We start from the raw sequence: 15953 nt of genomic DNA on the forward strand, positions 1-15953 counted from the left end.
GCGGCCTCATAAAACCACCATGGCGGCTGGGAGCGGTGCGGAGGGCGCAGCTGCTGCCTGTAGGGCACCGGGGCCCTGAGGCAAACCTTTCCCCGGTTAACAGCCCCCGCCGCTGGGTCCGTGCTGCCCCCAGAGCCCTGCGCAGCCCCAGCTTGGAGCCTTGGGAGGCTGGAGACGCTCCGTGAAAGCTACGTGTTCAGGACCAGCATATATCGTGCAGCATGAAGACCCGTCTTTAACGAGCAGTTTTGAATTTGGATATGGCATCATTCAAAATGAAATAATAATGAAAGCACCAGAGAAGAAGCGTTAATATGAAGATACTGCATTTTCCAAGCCTCTGAACATAATGAAAATAAACATTTTCCATAATTATACCGGACCTACCCATAGATTGCATGTTACAGGGGTTACACAGTGGGCTCTAAGAAGAGCTGGGTGATGAACATGTATAGACTTGATGTCTTTTCTCAAACTGACAAACTTAAGTAACCAAGGCATCATCTCAGTTAGTCAAGAAGGGTGTGATGCTGGTACCTGAAGATGATTTGTAAGGTCTGGTCAGAGCGATTTAAGTGTGGAAAGGTATGTCTCATCTGCCCAAATGGAGATTTTTCAAGGTTTATGCACCAACTTGTTCTAATATATTCTGTGACATTTATTTGGAACAAAAGGCCTTTTACTCACAACAGTAAATCTACTGCTAGGTCTTCAACTGAAACGAGTTTGATACCTAAACAGAACCAACCATTTTCCTGTTTAGTGAACATATACATGTTTTGATTCATGGACAATTAGAAACATTGAAATTAATATAAATACATGGGTTTGAATGTTTATTGGTATTAATTTATTTTTTGGAGGCTAAAAGGGAAAACCAGTTACTTTTGTTATTACTTGCATTCAACAGCATTTCAATTAACTCCTCAAAATTGTTGCTTAAACATGTCTAAGGCATATTACCCACAGAAAGCAGGTGTGATTTGAACATATGTTTCAGATCATAGTCAAAGTGACAAATCCACTTTCTCCTAGTATTTGGAGAAAGGATGCATCTGCAGAACTGAACTTTCATAATATTGGAATGCAAGGTTTAATGCATTGTAGTAGGTTAATTTCTTCAAGGAATACTTTGGTATATGTATTTTAAGCATATTATCTGTGAATAGAGGTTGCTGAAGGCGATTTCACAACAGAGTTAACTTCTGTACATGCAAGTAACATAGTTAGGTGTTTTCATATGTATAGGTAGTGTTCTGTAATCAGGGTTACAATTTGTTATGTGGACCCTAAGCATTACGTGGGTTTAGGGTTTTCTTCATCCAAGCTTTAAAGTTAAATTTTAGGTCAAGCATTTAACTGTAGTTCATAAACATACTTCAGCAGGTCATGAACCACAATGAGTTACTCCATCTTTATTTTATCTCAAGAAGCATCATTATGATTTCACCCTCATAATCACAGTGCTGATTTAGCAAACAGTATAAAGCTCAGAAAAGGAAAGGCCAAAAATCCTCCTGAATACTGAACTGGTGTTCAAAAGCCCTAATGAAAAGACAAAAATTCCTCAAAATGGAAATAGACAAGCAGAAAGACACTGTAAATATTTATGTTGCGTATGTACAGTGTCCACACTCCTCTGTTGTCACTAATTTAGTTATTTCCCATGTATTTCATTCAAAGGACAATGACACAGTCTTCCTGGCACAAATCAAGGGTTTGTTATGGAGCAGAAATGGTACTTCTAACATTTTAGCGTACAAATTGCATTCCTCTGGGAATTTCCACAAGAAAAACCCTAGAGTAAGAATGCAGTAATTGTCAGAAACAGCATTTGTTCCTTGGCACAGCTAAAATAGGTCTGTGTTATTTCCCGTTACAGTTTTATGCAAGACATTTATAGGACTTTAATAGATACGTCACTTTAAACATCATAAAACTTATCAGTCAGGAGATGTCACAAGATGACACAAGTGAGAGAACTGCAAGTTTTTGCACAATGGTATTTTCATGAGAAGTTTAAGGCTTACTTCTATAATGAAACTCATGTTTCTATGTCCATCATACAGAAAAAAAAGAAAACTTACTGGCAGCACTTTTCCTTCTTCATCACAGACACACATTATCACTTCCACATTTCTTTGAGTTGTTTTATTGTATTTATCAAAATCTCCATACAGCAATGTAATATAAATGTCATTTCTTATGTCTCCTAAAGAAGAAATGGAAAGGTTAAAAATCAATGAAAATGCTGTGAGAGCATGGGGTCAACTGAACTTCACAAGAGTGCCTCTTTTTCTGCAGTGAAACAGTTAAAAATGTCTTATTTTCCATCTGAACTTAAGTTTCATCTCTGTTATTCTTAGCGAAGAAGATCCTACAATGTATTGTTAAACGAACCAAATGGGAGTCCCCAAAGTGACTTGAAGCAATTCTCGTTCTGCACTGACACCTGCTGGTGAGGGGACGGATGATGCCATTACTGAATTTTACCCAAATACACAGCTCTCTTTCTAGAGGGAGCTTTGTATTTTAATTTTCTCCCGTGAACAAATTAACGACTTCTTTTAAAAGTATAGAGATTTGAATTGAAGGACTTGGGGGAGGCTGTTTGTTTGTTTTTAAAAAAAGGAGCACTGCAGACAGTGAGTGACTTTAATTGAAAAATACCATAAATCTAAAAAATGAAGAGATTGTAAACTTATGTTTATTATTATTAAACGAAGTGATAAAGTTACAATAAAAATAAGGTTAATTTAAAATTCAAGTAAGCATCCACCATAATCTACTTAGAAGATGAGAAAGTACGAGGAGCTGGGATTATCCCTCACTGTCTTGATTTTATTTTTTCTGTTTGAGTACTAGAAAATACTTTCGAAGGATTTCACTATTTTATATAAGCCTTTAATATTGGAACAAAACTTACCATGAAGAGTGAATTCTAAAGGCCTCTGAGTTACCCATTACAGAAATAAGTAAATATGGCTGCAGCTGATGCTTATTAACCTAGGGAATGAAAAAAACCATTCCTATTACAGAAGAAAGCACCTCCTACCTGGCATGATTATTTCAGGAAATCCTAGCTTTCTAGCAACAACTGTGGTTCTGTCTACAAGGTGTGGATAGTCCTTCCTAGTTTGAATCCCATCTCCAACAAGCATTTTCACAGTTACCCAGAGACCTATTAAGAGAAAAAATAGATTACATTTATGGTAAGGAAAAAGAAAATCTCTCTTCAGAGATTGCCTCTTCTACCCACCAAAACAGTGATAAGAATTCATTTCCCCCCACTTCCTTTAGCTGAAAGTAAAAGCTCTATGATCCAAAACTGTAGCTACTAATTTAAATAGCCTCCAAGATTCTGCAACAGACTCATGATTCTTCACTTCCAGCTTCAAAGTTGACCCACCTCCATGATGGTGCTACAGCTCTAACATAAAAGCCTTTCTCTAAAATGTAAACAATATAAAATGAAGTTCCACAAAAAGACCTTGTTACTTTACTTAAAAAAAAAAAAAAAAAAAAAATCTACTTTACCTTGTCCACCACTGTCTCCTTTCGATGCAGTGACTTTGCTTAGGAGACTGTGTAAAAAGTCATTCTCTGCCACTACCCTGCAGGAGAAAAACAATGTCTACTAGGAATTAAGTGCTAGATATATCAAACACCATTCAGAACATCGATGACAAACAGCCTCAGTCCTCTTTGCTGTACTTGACCTTATTACAACATGTTCTGTAATTCCATTATCTTGCACTCCAAGTTGCAGACCACTCACATTAAGCTTACGTGTACACTGAAGTGAAAAAGATTAAATCGACAACTTCAGGAACAGCGTTTTGTGACAGACTGACAATATGAAAGCTTATCATTTTGTAGGAACACACAACGTGACTGCATTCACCAACATGCCGGTCCAGTCCACTTTCTCTGATATGGGAATGAACGAATGAACTTTGAATTTTTTTCACCTACTTTTGAAATTGGAAACAAATTCTCACATAACAATTTAATCCAATACGTTTGTTAACAAGTGAAATAATAAACCAGTGTGTCATACTTGGGTCGTTCAGAATTAAATTTATTCTCCATAGTACATAGCAGCAGTGCTGTGTAGAATGCACAAACATGTTTCCAGTGAATACTGGCATCTATGCATTTGATCTGTGAGTACCACATTTTTAGGCAGCTGGTCTGGCATTTCTTTTGAAGATAGTTAATGTATGACCATTCAACTACTTTTTAACTGAAACCCAGTTTTTACTCAGATTTTTCTCAAATTCAAAACAGAATCAAGCACATAAATTACTAGTTTTCCATACTTGCAAAGCTTACTGTTGAGTATGTATAACTATTTAACTTGGGTTTTGTTAAATAGGACATGGTACCAGCTGTCTGAAGGAGCACATTCATAGAAATACACATTCATTTAACATGGGATGTAACCCCTGTCAAGTCTTAAATGCCTTTTAAAGTGATACTTAAATAATTAGCACTATTAAAACAAAATTATTAAAAGGAAAAATTATTTTTTCTTGAAACATTTCACAGAATATTACAGCCAAAGAGATACAGAAATATTTTTGCGAGTCTAGGAAAAAAAGATACAACTATCTTACGGGTGAAAGGGAATGAAATGCTGCTTTTCTTCATCACTTTCAGCTTTTCCTTTTATGATATCTGTAATATCCATAACTAGAAAAGTAAAAGAAGAATCATCAAAACATAATAAATAGCATTGCAAAATATTTCCTCTTATCTATGAATAATGTGCATTACTGTTCTTGTGCCTCTGTAAATCTGTAAATACAGATTTTTCACTATAGCAAGCAGTATAGCCCAGTAGGGGTAGATTTGTGGGGCAGAACATTTAGTGCAAAGTCCACATTACAAACATGATATTGCGTAAAGGGAGAATTACTTCAGACTAGTTTTGGTCTAATCCTGCGAATATGGGTATGAGTGCATTGGTGGTGCTCTGGGGACATAATCATTGGTTTTATTTCACCTGCAAGGAATTCTATTGCTATACTCTGGTACTGTGCTTTGGTTTGCACTGTGTAGCAGTAAGTATGAATTATTAGGAAATTAAATTCGAAAGCACATTTCTGACCTGAACTAAAATGCTAATGTAGGTGCAGTCTTTATGGACTTAAAAAACTAAATATGGAAGATAGTTGATACAGCTGTTTTGTATTCTAACATGTCTTGGTAGAGATTCTACGGTCCAGGGTTGTCAAGTATCACTGGGGTCCTGCTTCAGATATAGCACAGGAGACATCAGTTACCTGCCACTCCAAAAGGCCGTCTTAGTCCTTGTGTGTATTTCTTTGAGTTGCTGTCTTTGAGATCCATCCTTCCAACTCGGACTATTTGACAAACTAAATAAATTTTGTCTCTGCTAAGGTCTTTATTGCCAAGATCCTAAGATACAAACAAAAATGAATCGAAATATTACTTGGAGAAGAACCAAGTTGTGAAATTTAACAGGACCTCCAGTAATAAATTGAGCCTCAATAATCAATGGGAAAAAAAAACCCCTGAGCCCACAGAAAAGATGAAAAACCTGACAGTTTAAAGTTTGAAGAAAACATAAGGTAAGATAAATAGAGAAAATAGTAGCAGTCAAGAGGTACAGCAGATAAAAAAATCAAGTCATCAGTAAATTTATGAGGCAGCAAATTGATTTGAAGAAAGGACACTGAGGCATTGTCACTGCCTTAAAGCACTCAATGACTGGTCATCTTGCTCCGTTTCTAAGACTACTTCTGCTTCCTTCTTCATCTTGCTCGATCTTCAGGAGTTCTGATAGTAACCACAGAGAAGAGACAATCCGATTTGCAAATATGAAAGCAAACTGGAAAACACTTACTGTGAACACTACTTTAAGATTGTTGAGCATATCAATTTCCTTTGGAAAGCCTCTACTCCCCCATCTCACCAAGTAGTTCTCACTGTTATGAAGATAAATATCTTATTGTCACATGATTTAAAAATTCTTCCCTTTCACAGCACATTAAAAACCACAGTACATAACAAAGGTTGCGTAACAGATAATAGTCTGTGGTGATTGTTTAAATACCAGACTAAAAAGACCAGAAAAATGCTACACAAAAATACCATCAGTAAGTTTGGAAAAATAACTTGAACATAAGTTAGAATGGCACCTTTTTTGGAGGAAACCTTATCATCAGTCTGTTTGACAGCAATACTCAACAGAATCTTAATCTATATTTGAATTTATAAGTTACTCCCATTTTGTCCCCTTCCCCCTGTTTCAGCACTTTGCTCCAGACACCACAACATTCCCCATCAAGAAAAATCTCTTAACTTTGAAGTGGTCTCAGGCTTCTCCAAAATTCTGAAATGTTCAATCCAGGAATTACCTATCAAAATATTTGGGTTCCCTTACCCTAGAATTATTTAATAGCCGCCAACAACTAGATCTGTCCACACTTCCCTTTCCTTTTTGGTCTCTTCCTTTTATTTCTGTATTCTCTGCATTACTAGCACGTTGGCAACTGTTTTACTTCATTTTGGCTAGCTCCTTTTGCTACTCTTTTGCAATAAAAAAAGAAAGCTTACCTTATAATTGTTAATTTCTGTGGATCGTATAGTGACATAAAGAGTTCTGCATCCTCTCCAATTCGGCAAACAAAATTCCGCACAAAGACGTATAGGCTGTGGGTGGGGGAAGACGACAGTCGGGAGTACGATGCATAGTCTGGTTGATCCTTTGACTACTCAGAAAGAGGAAAATCATTAGCTAGATCCATGAATTAAAATGGTGGGGTACTACAAGTAGTTTCAGTTTTTATCATATGTAAGTTAACCTTGAAATATCATAGAAATTTTGGATAAAAATACTTGTTTCCAGCAAATAAGCATTGCCCTGTGTATTCCTCTGAAAGACATTGCTTAACAACGCAGACATGACTAGCAAATAAGTTTCTGACCCTCCGCAATGCTTCATCAGTGTATCAACATCCTTTTCTACTATGAAGCTAGAAAGTTAGCAGGTTAGAAGGTGCAGAAGTGACATAGGTACGGAAGATCCCACCTTCCTCTCCAGAACCTTCGCTGTATGCGAGGAGATGAAAAGCTCAGACTGGGTTCTTTAAAACACTGCACCCAGACTAGGGAGCTACATCCATTAGCAAATAATGAAAAAGCTGATGACAGAGGCGGCTTAAATCATTCTTTTGCAGTACTTAAGGGACTTACTCAGAAAGAACTTCCTTTGAACGGGATTCTAAGCATATTATGCTTTCCAGGTAGGTGTCTCCTTTTAGAAATCGAACAGGGATTACTTTATTTTATGAATATTTCCAAGGAACACAATAGTTAAGCCGTTTCTCTTCCTTTCTCCCTTCACCTCCAGAAACCTTCCTTTCTTGAAAATCTTACATTCATTTTCATTCAGGAGAAAAGAGCCAGGTTAAGTTTCCCTCCTGTATATGAATGTATTCAAAAACCTTACCTCCCAAGAAAATCAGGCTGCTTTCAATGGAACTGTTCTGAAGTCCTTTACTAAAATTTTGGTAAAAGACTGCGCCTAAAAGATTTGACAATGTTTTTGCTATGCTATAAGAACTTAAAACTTTAGGTTCTTAAACCTTTAAGTTCTCTTCTCCCTTTAGGAGTAGAGAGCAGGGAGTTGATCCTTATGGGTCCCTTCCAACTTGAGATATTCTATGATTCTATGACTTCCATATCTTAGGCCAGTTCTTCAGCCACTGGGCAATTAGATAAATAGTGAAACATTATCACCACCTCAAAGAGAAGAGAAAGTATTAAGCTGTCACTACAGAAGCAAGCCTACAGGTCTGAAAGAGGTGATTTTTGAACACAGTAGGATATAGCAGAAGGCCTACTATCCACATCGTAGTGGGGTTTCAGTATGCTAGGAACACTAGCAAAACAAAATACGCTTCTTTGAAGAGGAGACAAATAACACATGCTGAGATCAGGACACAGATGAGCAGGTTCACTGACTCAAAAATAGGCTCCTAATTTCTACCTACATCCCATTTAAACCACCTAGAAACAGCTACTTAACATTTGATGGCCTAAAGCTCTTTTTACCCATTGTTTGGCTCTATTTTTAAAACAAGTCACCACAGTCTGTTGCAGACTACCAAGTTTAATTTTCCTTATATTGCCTGTTAATTACATTTTGATGTCTGGGAAGCAAGATTTATTTAGTGACACTGATGAGAACAACTCATAAGGTGCTTTCCAGTGATTTGTCATGGGCATTACTGAAGTGTCATGACAACCCAACTTTTTTTGGGGCAAGTGTTTTACTTGCTTTATTACTGTTTATTTTCTCATGAACGAAGAAAAGAACTCAAGTATCTTACAAGTCCCTGAACAGATTTAATACAGAAAAACGTCAAGGAAGTATAGTCACCTGCTTTGCATTTTAAAAGATGAAATTTATGCACTCATCAGCTTTGCTTAGGCATGCTAACTTCTGGTGTCCACAAGATTATGCTGAGTTCACCTGAGTTCCTCTTTAGTGAGTTTAAATTCTTCAGACTAAATAACAAGCAGCAACACATAGCAAACAACTAGTGTTGTCACAAGATCTTCAAAAAAAGAGCTTTGGTTAGTCATAGCTTGCAGCCTGAACTCCAAGTCTGTAATTATTCTCTACGCGAATCAGACAATTGAGTAGCCCACAGATGGAATGAGGAGACATATTTCTATTTAGGAATCCAAGAATGGATTTAGAACCAGCTTTAGACACAGGCTTTCAGCCTAGCCCACAGCCTGAATTCAGTGCACAAATGCAACTAGCTCAATTTGAGGCTCAGCCATATTTATAATATATGAATGTGAATCTACTCTTAGTTCAGTCAGAGACAAAAGTTTCCACCAACTTTTATGGTAGAAGGTTACATCCTTCAAGCCTCGTACTGGTTTTTCATTTTGATTTTAGCAAAGGAAGCATTAAGTTTGGCCAGTCATTCCTACCATTTCTTCTTTAATTCGCTCAGTGATTTTATTAGTTGCTTCTTCATGTGCATGAAATAGGCTGATGACACTGGTTTTATCTGGATCCAAGATATTTCCATCTTCGTCTCTAACTATTAGATCTAGCTCAAGTATCCTGTGAAAATACAAAGAGCATAATGGCGGGGTTATTTCCTTCTATAAAAATAAATATTAGAAACGTAATGCACAAGGAGCTGCTTCAAGTTTTAAAGCAATAAAGTAAGTGTAAATACATGCAACAGTATTTGATCGAAGAAAAATTTAACTAAACCCCACGATTTTCTTTTCAAGCTGTTGTTCGGTATTTATCCATTTTAGGAATTTATAGTAATGTCACCAAAGCATTTAAATGCCTATCACATAAAATAGATTCACCACGTTCAAGGACTTCAAGCAGTCTTCATCTCTTTTGCTTTTTAACGTATAGCCTTTGTAATCAAGTTGCATAGGTTTTTCCTGTTACCTTCTGCTTTTATGTTGCTCTCGCACTCTCCCAGTCCTGTTACTTAACTAACTACTATGCTCTGTTCTCCTTTGCTCTCATACAAATCATGCTTTTTTTCCTTCCACTCTTTTTTCCCCTCAATGTTCAAAACTCAAGTCTTACCTCCATACATCCTACATATTCTTGCCCACAGTGCCATGGTGTCACCTCAGCCAAGAGATAGCCTTTCTTGCCTATGCAGGATCTCACTCCTCCATCTCCCTCTAAAATTGGTCTACTTTGTGCCGGACTGTACCTTTCACAATTTCTAAAATGTACTGGCTGCCCTTATGGCACTGTTAATGTTGTTTGAAGCAGTCTGTATCAGACTGCAAGCCATCTTCATCACCTTACATGATTCTCCACAGCCTCTTCTGATTTGGTGTTCAATTTCCTCTCCCACAATGACCCACTCAGCCTCCATTGTCATTCCCCTTTATTCCTTCTCCGCAGTTTGGCAAGGTTCCTTCACACATCACAACTCAACCCCACACTTTCAGGCACTTACAAATACTATCCAACTTGCACTTTTCCTCTATACAATCCTAAACCATTTTAAACATCCCTTCCACGGAAAGAAGCTTACTGTCTCATAATTTGGAAAGAAGATAAGAGTGTGAAAACAAAAGTCTGAAAGCAAAGAAATGTTAATGTTGTCTTAATCAGAGCTAGGCTTCTTTGATTGGAGCATTTCAAAGTAAAATCTGTCTTGGAGTGACCATTCAGCTCTACATAGTGTAGCAGGATACGTGTATTCCTGTAGTGTATTCTCTTAAGAATACAATTTATCAGAAATCTGTGCATCCAAATCACAGTGAACAAGTTAAGAGTTTCGTAACATCTCGTGGTCATTGTTTATGTCTAGCCACAGGTAACTGAAGACTTTCAGCTGCGTATAGGCCTTCAGGCCACAATAACCACAGTCACTTGCAATAGCTAAATACAGTTTATAAACAGATTCCAATGCCTATAAAACCAATACTATGAAGATTTGTTTACCAAGCTCTCTCTCCCCCTTTATCAGATCGTGGAACACCACTCAACCCCACATAACCCCATTTTTGTAAAAAATTGCATTGCAGTGACTTTTCATGAGCAAGAAGCGGACAAGGCATTTTGTCAAATAACTCTTCTATCCCTGGTAGTTTCACTTCTACTACCAGAACCAGAGTTCTGCCTGGAAATCCCCTAGTAAACCGGGGTGGGTGGGAGGGGTGGGGCACGGAGGGGTAGGGTGGTGGTGTGATGCCTTTAGCAAAGGCTCTGTACACTTCAGACTTTTCAGACTTTTGCTATTCATCCACCACACTAAGGTCTCTCAGCACCACTTTTGAAATGGTAGCATAACACTACTAGAGGCAGGCTGTGTTTGTGAAGGATGGACAAGTTTTGGGTCCTGAGTACACTGATGTTATATGTATATAAAGGCCAGTTATCTGACCTCAAATCTTTACAACTGATAAGTTCATATAGCTATAATTAACAAATAAATTAATATTTTGAAAAAGTGATTTGCTATGAGAAGCCTCAACATGCTATCTACTATTATCACAGGAATAATAGGGCTGTTTGTGAAGGATGGACAAGTTTTGGGTCCTGAGTACACTGATGTTATATGTATATAAAGGCCAGTTATCTGACCTCAAATCTTTACAACTGATAAGTTCATATAGCTATAATTAACAAATAAATTAATATTTTGAAAAAGTGATTTGCTATGAGAAGCCTCAACATGCTATCTACTATTATCACAGGAATAATAGGGAGAAGTTTGAAAAAGAAGATTCATTAAGTCTACATCTCACATTAATAAGTTACAAAACTGCAAACGGGAAACTTTATCATCATCTCTGTTCTAGCTGGTGCTTTAAAATAAATCATGTTTTCCAGAAGGAACGTAGGCCACTTACTTGTTACCATAGTCAATTTTGGAAGTGACTTTCTGTTTGAGTTCTTTGAGCTCATCTTTTGGCAAAGTCCCGGACAGAAGCTGTGACCGCCACTCCATTAAGTCATACATCATAGACTGCACCTGCTGGAACCGCTCTTTCTTATTTGTCTAGGATATAAAAGAAAACAATAGGTTTCAAGCTTAAAGTTGAAGCGAAACATTGGTCTTGACAATTAAAAGATGTGTCATATTTAATGCTAAATGATTGCAGGAGCAAGAATTAGGCAAAGTACTGAGCCTGGCTTCCTTCCTCCTCTCATCCTACAAATTGTTAAGGACAGAGTCTCCCATGTGACCATTAAGAAAGGACATGAAATTTAAGTAGTTTGTATGGGGATAGGGAATTATGTTATTTTTGTTTTATTTAATTGTGCTGTTTTAAAATTTGTTAACTAAGTCTCATCAAGAGAAAACATTATGGAAGCAATTTACTTCTGTATGAGATACTGATAAGAGCATGCTGGAAACAACGACATTTGATTGTGGTATTAATACATTTAAGAGAGAAGTGAGAGAATGCATAGAAGTCACTAAAGCAGTTCCAGTGTCATTCACTGAAACAAGTTTTAATTGTTGACTTTAACAAGAGGAAGACTAAGTAGTGACACGTTTCAGTAAGTATATTAATGAGGAAAACTATACCATGTTCAAGATTTCTTTGCCCCAAAAGAGAAAAAGCAAAATCCAATGGCTGGGATCTGGAGCAGTCAGTGCAAGTTGTTGAAACAGGTTATCCATTAGACGAGACTACTCAGGTACTAGAAAAATTCACCATCTTTTGATGTTTTTCCAGTCAACACTTTAACCTAAGTCTGATGGCCAAAAGTTCATTAACAGTCCCTACAAGAATCAGTAGGGATTAATGTAGGGTTACAACATGCAAAATATCTATGATTATGCAAATGTAAAAATTAGCCTTCTATCCTTCAAATTTTATCTCTCAGAGTCTTGTAGTCCAAGGTCAGGTATAATATTGTAAGAAAGGTTTGGTCTCTGCATACAGGATGGTTGAGGCCTGCAAAAATATTTCAGGTCCCATTAAAATAAAAAGATAATTTACAAAAAAATCATGAATCACTTCTGCAGTTCTATATTACACTGTGGGCATTACAAGCACGTGCAAAAGACCATCATGACTACAGGTTGCTTACTTACAAGGAACACAGATGCTGGTGCAGTGGCCATTTTGACTAATACCTCCAAATTCATAGAATAGAATCATAGAATAGTTTGGGTTGGAAGGGACCTCTAAAGGTCATCTAGTCCAGCCCCCCTGCAACAAGCAGGGGCATCTTCAACTAGATCAGGTTGCTCAGAGCCCTGTCTAACCTGACCTGCAATGTTTCCAGGGATGGGGCATCCACCACCTCTCTGGGCAACCTGTGCCAGTGCTTCACCACCCTCAGCGTAAAAAATTTATTTGTGCAAAGTGCAAATTCATTGCACTTTTATGTATTGGTAAAAGTGCTCACAGGAAAAAACAGTTTTCTCCAAGATGGAAAAAAATGTTTTTCTTTAAGAACGGTAAAATTAAGATATTGAAAGTAAAAAGACCAACCTCTTGAAATTGCCAATTGTTAATAGCTACACGCTCCCAGTAACCTTTGAACAACTTTTGTTCTGGCATCCCAAGAACACGGTGACTTTTTTTCAAATGCATCTTAGTTATGTTTGACACTCCTATCTTGAAACTTGTCAACTCTACAAAGAACAGCTATGAAAAATTTATGATGTACAGGATACTCAAGGTTGAAACTAAAGGCATGAAGTTACACCACTCCTCAGCAGTAAGTCAGCCTTTTAATTTAAAGCCATGGAAGAAAGTGGTAATCATCTAGAGCAGTGATGAAGGAGTAATTTCTTAAATCCTCCCAGATCCTGCCCTGCATCCAAGACACTAATTTGAACAAGGCCTCAATAAGCATAAATATTTACAGGCCACACACAGCATGCAAAAATGTCATACCACATAGAGCTGTTTCCAGATGCTTCCCCATTCCCAGAGAGTAGTGGTAACTTCTTGAACTAAAGGAATTTCAGCAGGTATTATATTTTCCGTATGTCTAGGAAAGAGAAGAAAATTTAACACAATGAAAATGAAAAAGAGTATCTGAATTTCATGAGTTTATATTATAGTTACTGTGTTTAAGGCATATAAATGCCTTAAAACTCATTCTTTACCAGACAAGATCCTTAATGTAATAAAACAGTTGAATTCAATACCTTTTCTTTTCAACAGTAACTTCCTTGATGTGGATGAAAGATTTAGGAAATATTCCCTGTTGACGGAGAAAAAAAAAAAATACAATGCACTTTTATTCTCCAAGAACATTTAAGTAATAAATGAGAGCTTTCCAAAACCCACTTCTAAATTTTTTTCATAAAACTATGACTATGAACATAAACTATAATCTCCAAATTAACTGCTGCCTATCTAGTTTTCTGTCCAGCTAGATGCATTTCTGTTTGACAGACACATAGTAGAACTTTTGTCATATCCTTTTCTGCAAATACAGAATGCATGGAATTATATTTCTTTGTAAGAAACACCATCTTCCACCCCCATCCCCACTACCTACTCCCCCAGGAAACAGTACATACAGTGTAAATACAGTAAAGAAACATTTTCTCTGTGCATCACCCATACATTTATCATTCTAGGAAAAAAATGCAGTCTAATTTAGAGATCAGCTTGATTATCAAACCAAAGGAGAGATGCTGATACAGGATCATTGCATCTCGTGAAAGAAATAATGATAGACAGAGGAAATCACCCGGGATAAATAGCAAAATGGCCACTGACATGAAGGATAATAAACTCAAAGTTTACTTTGAAGCATAAGACAGTAAACTCAAAGTTTACTTTGAAGCATAAGAGCCAAGAACAGTGTGCATGACTAAAATTGTTTTAAGAAAACTGACCTTTCATTTGCAATGCACAAAGAAGGGAGACACTTAGTAAAGCCGTAACTCTCAGCCCTCTTAGGTATATGTGGCACCACTGCAATTGAGATTATGGTCTCATTTTATACTACCTAGGGCCATGCAGTAAGATGCCCAGCAAGATACAGCAAAGGAGGCACCAGATTTCATTACATTCTCAACATTTATTTTTAATTGACTTTTGTAGGAAAAAAACGGTCACCAGACAAAATGATCTAATGTGATGTGTCCTTGCTCTACAACAGCTGAAATGTTTTAAGTCATCCTAAAGGAATGTTTGACCATCGATCTATCCACAACAATCCTCACATTAACTAGCAAATTTAGTCTTGGTAATTAAGCTAGGTTCTTCTTGGATTCTTCCTATTCAATAACTGACATCCATATGTGGTACTTTACAAAGTCTTTCTCTCAATTAGATTTCAGCTTTTATAGCCATTTTCTTTTAGCACGATCTTAATCAAAACACAAGAATGTTTGACCATCGATCTATCCACAACAATCCTCACATTAACTAGCAAATTTAGTCTTGGTAATTAAGCTAGGTTCTTCTTGGATTCTTCCTATTCAATAACTGACATCCATATGTGGTACTTTACAAAGTCTTTCTCTCAATTAGATTTCAGCTTTTATAGCCATTTTCTTTTAGCACGATCTTAATCAAAACACAATCATGTCTCATCACTTCCACAGTTTTTCATTAAGATTTAAGTTCAAAAGAGTCCATGAAGAAGCAAAGTAAAAAAGGAGGTCCAGTAAATAGTAAATTTAAATAGTAAATTTAGTTAAATCTTACTATATGAAATTAATAATACTTCTTAAAACATGTTATGCACGTTGACCTTGATGAAACCCTTTAGCAATATTAAGAATTAGTTAAAAAGAAGTGGTTAGTTCTGGCAAATATTTTCCCTTTTTAGTTTTAGACTAAATGTTAATAAATCAAAATAAAAGTTTTAATTAGAATAAACAGAAATAGCATTTTGAGCCAAAAGAAATGTCAAAGTAGTATTTAAAACCCAGTTATAGTATTGAACAGGATGGGAGGATCGTTAGCCATTCTCTCATATCCACCCTCTATTATTGTAGATCAACCAGCTGATAGTAACTACTTTGAGTAGCTTCCACTGAAATACTGTGCTGTATCAAGAACTTGTGGTGAACTCCCTTATCACTAGCCTGGCTTCCACCTCATCTGTGACGAGCTAGAAATGGAAGCAGGCAAATAAGGTGTACTATGCAGTTGTATTGGAGCTCACAGAACATGAGAAACAACAGGTAGAAGTCTGGAGAAAATGATTATGCATAATTATCACAAATAATTATTCATTCCTCTGTCTTTTAGGATGTGCAGTCATTGAGCAATGAAGTAAAAGAGTAAATCAAGCCTCTAATACTTCCAAAAGGAAACTAAACTATTTTACTTTCACATACAGTTTGACAATAGACATAAATTAGTTGCTGTAAGTTAATGCAAGTTATTGCTAATAACTACAAGCCATTGAATTCAAAATAAGGAAAAGGGGAAATAGACAACTTAAGACCGTTCTGATTTACTCTAATGGCATATTCTCT

The 15953-nt window shown here is 36.7% G+C and overlaps 1 protein-coding gene across 1 annotated transcript in view; it reads right to left on the reverse strand.

Moving 5' to 3' along the window:
• The window catches only part of DOCK2 (dedicator of cytokinesis 2), a 211599-nt gene that overhangs the window by 181503 nt on the left and 14143 nt on the right, over positions 1-15953 (reverse strand). Inside the window, exons 4-14 of the mRNA XM_009285697.1 lie at positions 13659-13714; positions 13402-13498; positions 11395-11543; positions 8980-9115; positions 6586-6740; positions 5873-5954; positions 5289-5424; positions 4620-4695; positions 3538-3614; positions 3056-3181; positions 2088-2212 (exon numbers count right to left, since the gene is read on the reverse strand). Of these exons, the coding sequence (XP_009283972.1) occupies positions 2088-2212; positions 3056-3181; positions 3538-3614; positions 4620-4695; positions 5289-5424; positions 5873-5954; positions 6586-6740; positions 8980-9115; positions 11395-11543; positions 13402-13498; positions 13659-13714 (1215 nt within the window). The remainder of the gene's footprint in view (positions 1-2087; positions 2213-3055; positions 3182-3537; positions 3615-4619; positions 4696-5288; positions 5425-5872; positions 5955-6585; positions 6741-8979; positions 9116-11394; positions 11544-13401; positions 13499-13658; positions 13715-15953) is intronic.

This window comes from Aptenodytes forsteri, unplaced genomic scaffold (assembly GCF_000699145.1).
Source record: "Aptenodytes forsteri isolate BGI_AS27 unplaced genomic scaffold, ASM69914v1 Scaffold54, whole genome shotgun sequence".
Taxonomy (NCBI): Eukaryota; Metazoa; Chordata; class Aves; order Sphenisciformes; family Spheniscidae; genus Aptenodytes; species Aptenodytes forsteri.